The following is a 15,171-nucleotide window of genomic DNA, read 5'->3' as shown; positions in this document are numbered from 1 at the left end:
CTACAAGCAATAAGAAATAATTACCCTGTTACTATGCATGAGCACAGTAACGAGTAATTGTATTTGTGGTTGGTTACTGTGCACGGACACAATAATCAGTCCAGGTTGACTCAACCTAGTCCATGTGGTTGGGCTGAGTCTAGCCCAATATGTGTTAGTTTGCATTTTATTGGGCTGATCTCGGCCTAGTTTCTTTTTGGACCAGGTCTGGCTCATTCAAAAAAATTTCTTAAAAAAAAAACCTATGATTTTCCGCAATATTGGTTTGTATTTTTATACTGTAAAGATACAAATCTGATATTAAAAATATCCAGTTTTTGTCAAGACATCAAAAAAATAAAAATAAAAATATTTTGTTTTCATACATATGGCCAAGTCTCTCAAAAGTAAAAATTAAAAAATACAACATAAAAATCATATTGTATTTTCATACAACAAAAAAATTTTCAAAAAAAAAAAATATATTAACATACATTTTAGCTTTAATAACCAGTTTATTAAAGTTGTGAGAACTAAGCTAATATTTCAAAAATTAAAAAAAAAAAATTTGTTTTCTTTTAATATCTAGGGTTGCGACTTTATAAGTAAGACATATTCCGGATATTAAATTTATTTGTTGACATTTGAACGGTTAGGTTTTACCGGATAAGATAGGGATCTCCTTACCGAGAAGAACTTTTTTTAAACCACAGACGGACCAACAACAAGAAAACATGACAAGACTTTAGATTTTATCAGACAATAAAACAATGCAGTCTACCTTAGATAGGGCATACTTAGGGTGCTAATACCTTTTCTTTACGCAATCAGTCCCCGTACCCGATCTCTAAGACTAGTTAGGGTTCCTCGTGATCAAAATACCAGGTGACGACTTCCATTTCATTTTTCCACTAATAAAAGACAAGAATTCCTTGTCTCCATACATTAATACATTTTGAGGGTGGATGTATTCGCAGCGACGCCGCACACATGCGGCATAGGTCACCATTTGTAATTATAGATTCCTTTAGCAAATGTCTTGTGTTATGTCTCACTATCTCTCATCCTTTGTATCATCAATGTTTTCGATAGAATCCACAGTTGTTATGCCCAAACATTTCAAGTGTTTGAATCACCTTGTACCCAATATTTTTTAAATTTTATAAAAAATAAAAATAATATCATTAAAAAAAGAGAGGAAAGAAGTCAACTGATTTTGATAGGATTTTCTCTTGGTTTACCAGGTTGTGGGTCAATCTATATTTTTGACTAGATTATATGTAGTCAATTCTCCTTCTATTCCGTAAAAAACATAACATGTTCTAAGCCTCATATCACCCAAATCTCATGTCAACTCTCAAAATCAAGTTGGGTTTTAAAACAATGGTTTAAAGGATATATTCAAATATAATTTCTGACATAATAGTTCTTAAATCTAGTTCGACTCAATGTGCTAGAGAAGACATTGATGTGACAAAACCGTGTTGACTTGAATGAATTTTTAGTCACTTGGCTGGCCTAACTAAATCTGACCTCAAACAAACCATGTCAATAGCTATATATATATATATATATATATATATATATATATATATATATATATATATATATATTAAAAAGAACAAACTGACACTATTTTAATAAAAAACAGTTGATCCAAGTTGTCTTGGTAACCTATTAATTGACCTTAATGATATAAACCTGTTTTGGGATCAATTTTTAAAGTGAATTGTCTAGCAGGGGTTTAGAATATGCCTTTATCCCAAAATAACAGAATAAATTGTAGCTTCAAACAAATAGCTCGAAATTAGAGGTGTTCAAAACCTGGTTTGGTTTGAATTAAATCAAAAAATTCAACTAAACCAAGTTTTTAAATTTTTTAAAAATTTGACATGAATTGAACCAAAAACTGATTTAAACTGACCCAGTTCAATTCGGTCGAGGTTGGTTTATTTATTTGAAAACTGAAAAATCAGGAAACTTCAAGCTTCCCAGCACTATCTATGGCAAGTTTAAAGTTTCAACAAATAGCACTAAAAATCCAGGGCCTGCAACAACAAAAAATTAATCAAATTAAGAACCAATCAGACAATGTTGATCTAGTATATAGATGATAGAAATGTGAAAAGTAAAGATGGCATTGGAAAGGAGTCTGCTCAGAAAAAATTGTTGGCTTGGCATAGTGATTCTTGTCTGGTCACTAAAACTGCACCAATAATTTGTAGAGGAAACTGTAAAACCCCGAACTAAAATTTTAAGAAATCACTGAAAAGCTTTTAAATTAATTTAAATATATATATTAATTGGACAAAATAATAATTACAGAGCAGTATAAAATTATATGTTATTAATTGAGTTCTATTAACTAGTGGTCAACTTTGATTGAGGAAATAAATATGTTATTAATTGAATTGGAATTGTTCTAAAAGATAAATACTGTGGTGTAAAGAAAAGGATAAATGAAAAATGAAAAATGAAAAACAAGATTTGTCATCCTTGATGGAAACTAATAAAAGACAAGCTTGCTATTTTTTTTTTATGGAAGCCAATGAGTTTTAAGCTTATTGTCTTGTACGGAAGCCAATAAATGCTAAACCTGTCATAATGGACCACGACAAACGAATAGTGATTCTGCATCATCCCTAGCATATGTCACAAGAATATGCAGCAACATGGAAGCAGCATCAACCATAGCAATAGACACATAGTATTATTATACTCATATAAATAAATATTTATTATTAAAAAAAATTAATTTATTTTTAATATTCATATAATATTATATTAATAAATCTAGAATAAAAATAAAATTTATAAAATAAAAATACTTTGTAAAAAAAATTATAAAGTTATTATAATTATAGGATTCATATTGCATCAAATCATTGTTCTTAAAATATTCATGATCGATAGATGCTCTTTTAAATACTAGACATTCATTAGAGCCGTAAAGATTACATATTATGTTCTTTTTTTTTATGAAAGGAAACAATTATGCTCATAAGTTAAGGTATAAAGGATACTTATAATTAATATGTAGATGCTTAGCATAAGATACGTGCATTGAATTAACTTGTATGAAAATTTCAAATTAAAATCTGGAGATTTTATATATATATATATATATATATATATATATATATATATATATAAAAGAATGTTTTGTTTGAAATAAAGAAAGCAACCATCTCAGTGTATTTTCTGTCGTGGAGGCATCCTTTAGAAAGGACGACAATATCTAGCTCATGCTTGAAAAAATCATGCAAGTAGAGAGGCTATTGATTTTTTAACAATAATTACATGGTATTAGCAGACTAAGAACTAAAGCTATGCTCCAGAAGAACTCAGTATCATCAAGTTAATTAAGAACAAAGGAGAATACATAGCAATTCTGATTTAAAAAAGATTAAAAATGTTTTAGAAGTGCTGCATTTCAATCAAATCAACATTCAAGCTTCAATCAAGATTCAGAACAGGAAGCATGTGAATGTAGAAATCTCTCAAGACCTTTATCATAACGAATTCACCAACTCTTGTAATTGTTTTTAAGAAAATATGAAAAGTGAAGTGAATCTATAATTTTTCTTGGCCAAAACCTGAGCTCTTGGAAGTAGTCTCTGCTACAAGCCAAGTCCAACAAGATACGGATATTGGGCAATAAAGGAAGATTAACAGCTTAATGTGCAAACAAAAAAGTTCATTCTTGTCGGGATATTACCATTAATGAGCAACAACTTTTACAGCCTATAGGGTTGCCATTGTTAAAAGGCTGCAATGATAATTACACCAACCATTGACAAAAATAATACAACCCCATGTGCTGTCACCATTTGTGCCATAAATTATGGCTAAGTTACTTTACCATTCACGCCTATAAATAGAGATATTATTTGAAAGCAAAATGAGAGAGAGAGAGAGTGTGAAGAGAGGAAGAAGAGTGGCTGCCAAGGGCAACAACCCTGCTGCCATGTGCAACAGTGTGTAAGAGTAATGGAAGTTGAATTTGAGTAAAGTGATTCTCCTTCTCTATGTGTGTTGTAACCCTTTCTCTATCTATCTCTAATAATATTGGCTCTTCGCCCGTGGATGTAGATGTTGTCTAACCACGTTAAATATTATGTTAGTGTACTTAGCCTCCAATAAACAATAATCAGAACATCACTAGTCAGATTCCTGAACAATTCCTCTATAATCTTCTTCTCATAGAGTAGGATAAGCGATGAAAGCTTTCTAAATGCTGCGAAAACCTCTGGCACCTGACAAATCTCACTTCCTATATTTACTAAGGTTATTTTCCCGTTTGGATCAGCTGATGGACTTAAGGACCTTGATCGCTATAATGAGACATGCCACTTCCTATGCATATTAAAAGGTTCTTTTCCCATTTGGACTTCAAGATTGAACCCTTTTTCCTTCACTTCCCCTACATGGTGCATAATTTTTATAAATTGGACACCATCGCCATAGAGAAGCGACGAATAAACCTAACTTTATTCTTTTCAGGCACTCTATTATCTTGCAAAATCCTGAGCATCTGTTCACCAATTGCAAGATTCAATTCGAGAAGATGTGCGTCTCATTTGAATGCTTCCATGGTAATGTCATTAGATTGGAACAAGTTTTGAAAGAAATAAAACGCAGGGACTCATTGGTTTTCTAAACTGCATCTGAAAATCACAAGGTAGGATTAAACTTTGGCAACATCATGGCTTCAAACATTTTAGAGTACAAAAACTCAAGCTTGGGCAAAAGGGTTTTATCAGGATTGTACAGAGGTAATTGAGGATGTTTACTCACGAGGTTCAAAATCTGGGCTTCAGGAAAGGAGAGATCAGAGCCGGGTTTATGTGGGTTTCAAAATGAACTAGTTCGGAAACTGCTAAAGCAGATTTTATAGAGAATCCACAAGTGCTTACGATGATGTATGAGACTGTAAATGACAGTCATCAGCATTTGTGTTGTTAAAAATGGATGGGTTTTCATGAAGAAAATAAAGCTTTTCATGAGTTGTTGAAGCTCTTGTAATTCTAACATAACACCCTATACTTCTACAGATGAATCCAAACATTAGGAAACTGAACTTGAAGCAGTGACAGAATAAAACTCACCTTCCTTACGGAGATTGTTCAATACAGTTATGTAGTGAATCTGGTACTTCACTGCAAACTAAATTAACCAAGTAAACATAAAGCTGTCAGTTTGTCTTGAAGGTTTTAGCAGATATGAACAAATTGAAAGGAAATGAATAAACCAAGCATGGAATGATGTGGTCTCCAGTCAAAAAAGATTTTAATCAGCAAGCTATCATCATCAGACGATCCTCATCACAACATTCGATTTGCAGCATAACTAAAGACTGTTAGAATTGGAGGGCAATACCAGACCGTGAGCTAGCTAGCTGACAAGAAGTAAAAGGTGGATTACTGTTTCATCATGCTGGGGGCAAAAGGAGAAGATTTTATCAGCTTGAACATGCCTCTTGCATAAATTGAAGTGAACAGGAATGACATCCTTATTCCTTAACAACACAAACACATAAAATGCAGAATTGTCTTTCCTAAAACCTCCAAATCGCCTTCCAAATATGATTAGCAGAATCAGAATGGCTAGATTTACCGGCAGATGTTTGCCCATTAGAAGTAGTTAACAAATGTTCTGCACCCCCATACCCTGACCTAACAGTGTAAATACCATTTCTACTAAAATTCCACACATAGCTGTCTATCACACCACCCACACTCAAAGGAGTCTGAAGAATGGCAGGGTATCTTCTGCACTGAAATGAGAATAACAAACCTTAACTTTGTCCCAACCTTAACTCAGAGATTAATTGAATTTGATGTGAATGAGGAGAGAAAACAGAAAACATAGAGAGTTGCATTAAAAGAGAGAGAGAGAGAGAGAGAAAGGGATTACAGTAAAAGCTTCTTTTTAATTTGTCACTAAACCTCAACAAGGACTGCTGACCGTCATTATCACAAGCTTTAAGAATAATTAGAGAAGCAAGAACAGAAGCCTCATTTATTGCAACATGAACAGTCAACAATAGCATGTCACAATACCCATCCTGCTGCTTGTACTTACGAAAAGAAAACAACAAGGATTGCAGCATGAAGCCATTCTCTTACCTTGCCTGGCCAAGCAATCCTATAAAATATGTTTCCCCGAAACATATCATTAAATCCCCAGATTCCACAGAAAATTTCTGTTTGTTTATTTTAGCTCATCCTTTTTTACTTGAAACAATCTTTCTATTTGTTGCAAAGGAAAATATACAAGGCATGCACTTAGCCTGAATTACTAACTTGCAGATTTTTGGTACAAGTAACAATAGCTAGCAAGAAAATAAAAATCTGCTGAATGTTGAATCAAATTGAATTGATGCTATTGGAACTAGCAATCCTAAAAGCAAAATATGACACTGTAACTTTCACAACTTAATCTATCCTTCTCATCAATTCCAATAGTACACGCGGAACTAAAACAACCAAATCAAGTACACGAGAAAAGAAAATGTAAAGTGACTGATATACGAAAGTACAAGCTAGACCTTATAGCCACTACCTTATCATCAAATGCCTTTGCATCTTGAAAGACTCTGTTTCTCCCTGTACAACTGCAACAGCTCAGTGGATTCAGCATAGCTGCTTATGACATTTTGCAGGAACTTATTTTCTGGACTCTGGAAGAATGCATAGCTTCTAAAACTCTTCTCAATCAAGCCTCTGGAAACTAGAATCTCCAAAACTGAAGCCCTTGGAATGAGCGTCTTCTCCACACTGTATAACATAAGAGATGGGTGTTTAGCAATAAATGAAGGCTCCCAGCCCAATTTGTTGACAAAAAGACACATCACTTCCATAATCTTATATTCCGATGCTGTCATAAAATATGGATACTTTCTGAATGCTGCAAGAATCTCTTCATGAGACAAACCCCAGTCTCTGTACGCATCAAGTTTCCTTTCCCACTTGACTCTACTCATCAAGCACAGAACATTCATCGCCAAAATAAACCGACTCGTGGAAGTATCAAAGCCCATTGCCTTCAATTCCTCCACAAGCTTCTTAAATTTCTCCAGGGTCAACATCATAGTTAAGGGATAGCAACGAGCTAACATAGGAATATTACTTTCAGGCACTCCATTATCTCGCAAAATATTGAGCATAGATGTCACAATTGCAAGATCAAGTCCAAATAGACCGGGATAGCGCTTGAATACTTTAATGGTTGTATCATCGGATTGAACCAAGTGTTTAAAGAAATAAAAAATAGGGACAAAGCAGTACCTCCGCTGCAAAGTCCAAGGATGTGATGATATGATCTTGGCAATGTCAGGGCTTGAAACACCTTTAGATTGCAAAAACTCAAGTTTGGGCAAAAGCGTTTTGTCAGGATTGGTCAAGAGCACTCCAGGGTATCCTTTGATAATGTTAAAGATTTGGGCTTTTGAAAAGCCGTGGTTCTTGAAAAAGCTAAGGACAACATCAGGTTTATGTGGGTCATCAAAATGCACATCTTTGGAAGCTGCTAATGCAGATTTTGGAGACAACCCACAAGAATTTATGAGATAAGACACAGTAAATGCGTGGTGATTTGTAGTGTTTGATGATATGCATCTGAGAGATGATGATAGTAATGAAGTCGTCTCAAAAATGCAAGCTTTATCTATCATTGAAGTTCTAACAGAACAAGTTATGATTCTAGAGAGGAATTCAAGCATTGAGAAAGGAGGTTCTGAGAAAGTAGTAATGTAAAGCTACGTACCCTCTTCCCTGCAGATGATATCCAATCAAAGCCCGAAATCTGGTACTGCCAATTCTTGAACCCTAGTTGGTACCTGGAGTTTGGATTTAAAATAATGCCTATTTATCGGTCCTTTTTGAAAATTTTTAAGATTTTTGTTGTAATTTTAAATTGTTTTTTTTTGTTTTTTTTTTTTTAATATATTAACATTAAAAAAAAATTTTAAATATATATATATATATATATTAATATTTTTTTCAAATATTTTTTGGAACACAACTTCATTCATATTCTGAAACCCTGGTTAATTTTCTTTTGGGCTTGGTACACTCAAGACAAAATCATTCTTTTATTCAATTTGGTTGGTTATATTGCAAGTAATATTATTATTTTTTAATGTAAAAAAAGGGTTAGGAAATTGATATATTTTTTTAGTAGAAAAAAATAAATTTATTAGTCTAATGTGATATAATTAATTAAACTTGATGAATTAGAAAATAACTTAGATAATTAAAAAAAAAATAAGAATAAAAATAGACTTTACAAAATCAAGTACCAACAAAATGATAGAATGTTTATCTAAGATTATTATAACTTAATAAAAAAATTAAAATTTAAAAAAATCAAAAATAAAAAATAAAAAAATAAAAGTACCTAAAAAAACAACTCAAGCATGCGGTTTTGAGCCTTAATAAGAAAAGCCAAGGCACACAGGTTTATCAACCTAGGCTCACGCGCTTGGGCTTTGATAAATTTTTTTTTAAAAAAAAAAGAACTTCTGAAAGGTATCCACTCTATTTTTTAAAAAATTAATGATTAAGTAGGCGAGACATTGCCTTTTAAGGTAGATGACGTATTACTTGTTTAGCCTAAATGTCAGTAACTAGAGGGTCACTAAAAAATCATGCTAGATATGTTTCACACCTAAAAAATTATTTTAAACCTTTTTTTTACCCAAAAACACTCGTAAAAAAAAATCTTTTAGAGACTTAAGTAAACAAGTTCTTTCCCCAAAAAAGGTCCCAAAACAAAAATCAACTTGAAACCCAAAAACTTTCCGATGTTAGATCTATTATCTCATGCAATTTCAAAATGAAATAACACCTTAGTGCAAGTACCGTCATGGAATGAAACCTATTAATATCAAAATCAACTATTTGGATGGTCAAAATTGATGTTAATCAATGGTTTTTCTCTTTACAACTAGAATCCAATGATTTTCTCTCTACAACCTCAAATCAATGATTGAAAAATAAGAGAAATGGGGTTTTAGATCTAAAGAGAATTTTTGAAAAACCAAAAGGACAAAACTAGTTATGAAGTAAGAAGACTAAATTAATGTTTTGAATCAATTTCAAAATGACCATCAAGTTTCTCCATGTTTTTTAGTTTGATCCCCTATCTTATACTTTTATCATTTTCTATCAAATTATAAGCAATTGCCCTTTAATTTGGTTATTAATTTGATCACTTAATCATCAAATCAAGAGAAAAAAAGTTTGAAAATCAAAATAGCAAAGAGAAAATAATTTACTATTCCAATTCACAGTAAAAATTTAAGAGGATGAACAATAATTTATGCATAATAAAATGTATGCTCTTTTTAATTTCTTTTATAATTTTTTTAAAACCATTTAATCAAAATTAATGTTGGTGAAGGGAATGATAAGTGGAATTGATTGATTTTTAATTGATTTAACCAAAGTTAGAGAGAATATAAAAAATATTATATCTAATTTTATTTGAATTTGGTATGGAAACGAGTAAAGGTTCATCCATTAATCATTCAACATGATGTTTTTCATATTTTTTTTAATTTATTTTTGAGAATATAGAAAATTATTATAAATCATACATAACTATCTAACATTTACTTTTTAACTAAATTTTGTTCTAGAAATTAATAAAAAAATATTTAATTTTTTTAATATTTGTTATTGTTGCAAAAAACCTTATCCTCTTGTTAACCGCTAGATACTTGACTTGTGCTTTATCGTGGGTTATATATTATTTTTTATTCAAGTAATAATACAAATAGAGATACAAATTAAATTGATTGAATAAAAAAAAACCACTATGCAAGGATATATATATATTAGGAATGTTATCTGAAAATAAATTTTTTTATTTTTAAAAATAAAGTTCATCTATACAAAAGATAAAAAAAAATTATAGATGAATAAAAAAAATTCTTCAAAAAAAAAATCATTTAAAAGAGACTTTCTAAACAGGGTTTATGTTTTTTTTACTTCAAAACTCGTTTTCAATCTCTTTTTGACTCAAAACACCTTAAGAGTTGTGATAAACCTATTCGTAGCCTAAAAAAAACACCAAAAAACCAAAATTAACCAAAAGCTAAAATCAAATTGAGCTTGGATCTATTTTTTCATTAACTTTAAAGGTAAAAAACACATAAAATGAACTCTCATAATTAAATGAAACCATTTGACACAAACATCGACTGTTTTGATGACCTAAATCGAAGTCAACGATATTTCTATCTCTCTACCGCTGAAATCTGGTGACCTATCTCTTTTCTCTCTCAACCAGGGATTGAAAAATAACAAAAATGAACTTTTTATACTAAAATTGAATTTGAAAAAAAATTAAGATACCAAAATAATATAATTTGTGTTATTTTTAAAGTTACAGGATGAAAGTGTGTTTTTCCCAAAACTTCTAGCACGCCACCCATGTTTGACGCCTTTTTAATTTTAATCCCTATTCTTCCAATTCCGCCCTTGCCTAAAAAATTCAAATTGATTGGCCTTTATTTAGGATTAAATCGCCTAAAATAAAACTTTAAGGATCAAAATAAATGTCCAAAAAATAAACAAAGCCATCTATAATGTTTTGTGATGGGGTGAACAGGCTACATAATATTTACCCCACATGTTTTAGTTTTTAAGTAATTTGTCTTGTTGTTTTTATTTTTTATTTTTTGTATCAGTCTCATCTTATCTTTAGTCTAATTGAATTCAATTTTAGTGTTTAATTTTAATTCAATTAATAAATAAGTTGGATTTACATGTTTTGAGATAAAATTCAATTCATTTTTGTTTTCTATATTATTCTCATTACCTTCATTTATTTCTTTAAAGGTCATTATTAAAAAAAAACTGGATGAGTATTTTGGAAAAGTTATTTTTAATATTAATATTTTTTTTTTGAAATTGTAAATCAAAGGGTTCCTCTAATTTAGTTTTGTAATAATTTTTAAACAATAAATTTCATTTGAAATTCAATTCTTAATACTGGAGAGTATTTTGAATATAAAATTTCATTAAAATCTTTGAATTGAAATTAATTTAAAAGATTCCAAAAAAGCGGTAAAAAAGCTTAAAGTATAACGGTAACAAATTCCTCTGCACTATGCAGGGAGTGTGTCCAGAACCCCATCACTTGAACATTTTTTTAACGCTGTTAAAGATTGCTAAAGAGTTAACGCACAGTTAATGATGAACCACCGATTGAACCTGAACAACTCGCTGAACAATTAAAGTTTAAGCTAAAGCAATTTAAACAAGAACAAAGAGAAATCTGGGTCACTTAACGGAACAGCTTTACTAGTTTTGGCCATGGATGATTCTGTCATTACTCAGTTCATAAGATAGATCGACGGACATTTCTCTCAATAAGATTGATAAAAGATAGAAGGGCATGAATAGCATTATGCCTTCTTGAAAAATATTGAGGGATACTTTTTCTCCGAATTTTCGCAGTATCTTCTGTAAGGACATGCTAAGTACTTGAGAGTTTCCGAATGTTCATTGGTTGCATGTACTTCAAGTCACCGTCCAACATGTGCTTTGCCACGATGGAGTTTGCTGTCTCAGTCAGATGGAACGGATCCCAGAAAACATAACTTGTTCTATCCCGGCAAACCTGGGAAATAGTTGCGCATGGGACAATGCCCCCATGGGCTCCCACAACATAGCAGCATGCGTTTCTGACATCCTGAAAACCTGTTCAGAAACAAAATGTACGAGGAATCAGAGGGAAATGCAGAAAAACAAAGCTTGCGTGATCAAAGATACTGATTGCGCACCATATTGTATGTAGTTTTGAATGATATCTTCTTGTATAGCATAACTGTCTGCGTTAACAAATTGTGATCCTGTCAGAGTTTTGGTAAGCTCCTCTAGCATGCTCTTAAGTTTGGGGTTATACATCTGATCTATCTGATTTTCAAGAGGAACACAGCCATCTGGCTTGGAAAGCACGTCTCTCGCAAAAGGGAGGCACCCACCGGGGGGAGAATTCACCACCACCAACTTTCTAGCACCCAGCTTGTACAGTTTCTGTAGACAAGAAAGAAAAAGAAAAAAATCCTTAGTCACCAACTATATATAAGTGAAGTACGTAATTAGACACACTGTGATGATCTTACTATAAGCTGTGATCGTAATGCTGAAAGGATTGTATCGAGACGCAAGTCCAGGGATGCAAGACCATCACTAGAACTGTTTCTTCGTGGGATTGATTGACCAACATCATTCCCACCAGTTGCCACAATGTAGATAGCCCCAGCAAGCAACTTCTTAGCATCTCGGATCCCAATATTCGATATGATGTCTTGTCTTGTTCTGTTGAAATACCTGATTTGATTCTCAAGGCTAATGACACCTCCCTGTAAATTAAATCACATGCAGATTTCGTCAGTTTTTTCTTCCGAAAACCTTCGCAATTGTTTGATCTAAGCCTATCATTTCTAGAACCGTTTCCATGTTTACTTCCAATATTCATGCTTGAAAATAAAATTTGAAATTCAGTTTCTGCAAAGCCAAATGTATTCCACGTCTAAGAGAAATACTAACGAAAAAACTCCCAGTCTCATTCAAAATCCCGGATCCTGAAGAAGCATAGTTGACACCGTTCAGAAGCACGTCTCCAACAGTGGTCGGAGCCAAGTAGGGAGGTGGGAAGTTTTTCAGGCCCAATTCTTGTGCTGTTGATACAAAAATGGAAAGCTAGAACTCAGAATCATTGTCGTTTTCCTTTGTTTTTATTGTGTGTTTAACTACACAGCATCGAGGAACTTAAAGAGCATAAGAAAAAGGAGACCAAAACTTACCTATGAAGTCGACAGATATTCTACCATTTGAATATCTTCCCGAGGGAGTGCCAAATGGTTTCCCGAAATCAATCCCATTGGGAAACACTGGTTTTGCTAAAGTGTTGATGTAAAGATTGTTTCCAACATCAACTCCTGAATCTCCAAAAATGAATAATGCTGGAGTACCCTCTGCCGAGCTGAGACTGATCAGACTCAACAAAGTGCAGACAGCATAGGCTTTGGATACAATTCCAAGAATCGCTTGTCTGTTTGATGAGGTTCTCATTACCACAGCTCCTAGGAAATGCACTTCTGGAGACTAATTAATGGCAAAAATACACGCAGAAGGAAGATCAGAGCTTTGCCTCTTTAATCAAACGCAAGGGACTGCATGTGTTATATATTTATGTGATAAAAATGGATGCTAAAATTTATTTTTTATTTTATTTAAAATATGTTTTATGTACAACTTATTTGAAAGAATTGCAAAATAAAGGAGTTTTCAGCAGGCAACGGATGGCAAGTGACGATACTGACAAACTTTTTACGTCCGATCACTAAGAGAAAAGTATCGATTTTTGTTCGTTTGGGATCTGATCATAGCTAAGGACAAAACATAATTTGACCTTTGAGTGTTTGGACTTGTTTGCAAATAATAATTTTAAGGGAAAGATTGGATTCCTCTACTGTTTGGTTTGCCAACCAACTCACTTGGGGACCTCTAACTCGGTTGACCCTGAGGAAGTAAATATTGAATTGAAAGCAGCCCACTCGGCAGGCAACTCCTCTAATATTCCCCACCCAACGCTGAAAATGAGCTGCTGAGTTGCTCGACTCTTGAAGGGTTCATTTATTAGTTCGTTGACTAAGTGAAGTCAAAAGGTCCCCAATTCATTCACTTTCTCGGCTTCAAGGGAGAAAAAATGCAGCCCACTTGGCAGGCTCCTATTTTTACCTAACAAGTGAAGGTGTTCGTGAGCTGCTTGAAACTCAATTTGGTAAGTTATAAAGAGGATGTGTGAGCCTATATCTAAAGCTTATTATAAAAATAAATCAAGCCTGGAATTATAATAGAATGTAATATGTTGGCTGCTTAACCATAACACAAGTTAAGGTCTTGTATTTATAGTATGAGATAATTAAATATACAAGAGTATGAGATAAATTAGTGAGGTTGAGATATACTTTAATAAGTCCTAGCCTGATCCTTATTGCCTTTAGTAGCAGTGGATGAGCTGAGTTTAAGAGTTGTGTTGCTGGGTTTGACTAGGTCTCTTATACGCCTTTTTAAGCGCAATGGTATGGGAAGAGCATTGAGCTTGGAACGAAGAATACCAAACCGAGAGGAAGCGAGTGGCTTGGTGAAGATGTTAGCAAGTTGATCTTTGCTGAAGATGAACTTGATGGAGAGAAGTTTCTTGGCTACCATATCACGAACGAAGTGGAAGTCAATTTTCACATGCTAGTTCGCGCATGAAACACTGGGTTTGCAGAAAGGTAGGTGGCGTCGATTTTATCACACCATATAATCAGGGGGTGAGACATGTGAATGCCAGTTTCAGAGCATAAGGACACGAGCCAAGATAATTATGCAGCAACATTTGCTAGTGATTTGTATTCGACTTCAGCGCTTAAGCAGGCAACCGTTTGTTGTTTGCGACAACTCCATAAGATTAAGTTTTGGCCAAGTAAAATGCAATAACCCCCAGTGGAACAACGATCATCACAACTCCCTGCCCAATCGTCGTTGGAGAATGCCTGAAGATTAGTGGATGCAGACTAATGAAATTGAAGCCCATGTTGGATGGTTTGCTTGAGATATCAGAATAAACATTTGACAGACTGCCAATGAAGATTTGTGGGTTTGTGCATGAACTGTGAGAGTTTATTTACACAAAAAAAAGATATTTGGATGTGTGATGCAAACATATTGAAGGGCGCCAACAGCACTTCTATACAGAGTCGGATTCAAGAGGAGACCACCTTCAAAATTAAAAAGATGGGTAAAGGAAGCCATTGGAGAGTTGATCAGCGCTGCATCTGTCATTGGAGAGCTGATCGGCGTTGCATCTACCATTTTTATATGCTTGAGCATGTCCAGAAAATATCACTACTATGAGAGTATAATTCCCTGGTTGCAGGGCATAACCTTGATACATAGAAAATAATTTAATGTCCCTAAATATTTGATCGCGAAGTCATTGTGGAGTTCTTGGAGTAGTGACTGAATGATGGCTTGACTATAGCATGTGATTATGATGTCATCCACATAAATTAAAACCAACATGATATAATCAGTGAAGCAAAAATAAATAAGAAAGTGTTCGAGCAGGAGCTAATGAAACCGAGTTGGATTAACTTGGAGCTCAACTATGAAAACCAAGCTCATA

General features: G+C 33.2%; 2 protein-coding genes across 5 annotated transcripts; both read right to left on the bottom strand.

Moving 5' to 3' along the window:
- Window positions 1-3,064: 3,064 nt before the first annotated feature.
- On the bottom strand, window positions 3,065-7,864 carry LOC118039458 (uncharacterized). 4 transcript variants are annotated; one of them, XM_073410787.1, is made up of 2 exons: window positions 6,544-7,864; window positions 3,065-5,145 (listed from the first exon to the last, which is right to left on the bottom strand). In XM_073410787.1, the coding sequence occupies exon 1, from the start codon at window positions 7,700-7,702 to the stop codon at window positions 6,551-6,553; it is 1,152 nt and encodes a 383-aa protein (XP_073266888.1). In that variant the 5' UTR covers window positions 7,703-7,864; the 3' UTR covers window positions 3,065-5,145; window positions 6,544-6,550. The 4 variants fall into 4 exon arrangements, with proteins under 4 accessions (XP_073266888.1, XP_034902054.1, XP_073266887.1 ...); XM_035046163.2 differs by lacking the exon at window positions 3,065-5,145 and adding an exon at window positions 5,153-5,377 and having other exon boundaries at window positions 6,544-7,863; XM_073410786.1 differs by lacking the exon at window positions 3,065-5,145 and adding an exon at window positions 5,385-5,750 and having other exon boundaries at window positions 6,544-7,863.
- A 3,401-nt stretch (window positions 7,865-11,265) lies between these two features.
- Window positions 11,266-13,163, bottom strand: LOC118039457 (GDSL esterase/lipase At4g16230). The gene is made up of 5 exons (XM_035046161.2): window positions 12,800-13,163; window positions 12,543-12,673; window positions 12,116-12,355; window positions 11,774-12,026; window positions 11,266-11,690 (listed from the first exon to the last, which is right to left on the bottom strand). The coding sequence occupies exons 1-5, from the start codon at window positions 13,065-13,067 to the stop codon at window positions 11,467-11,469; spliced, it is 1,116 nt and encodes a 371-aa protein (XP_034902052.1). The 5' UTR covers window positions 13,068-13,163; the 3' UTR covers window positions 11,266-11,466.
- Between the last annotated feature and the right edge of the window lie 2,008 nt (window positions 13,164-15,171).

Source organism: Populus alba, chromosome 8 (assembly GCF_005239225.2).
Source record: "Populus alba chromosome 8, ASM523922v2, whole genome shotgun sequence".
NCBI classification, from domain to species: domain Eukaryota; kingdom Viridiplantae; phylum Streptophyta; class Magnoliopsida; order Malpighiales; family Salicaceae; genus Populus; species Populus alba.
Note: the sequence above shows the minus strand (reverse complement) of the source record. Positions and strands in the feature narration are given on the sequence as shown.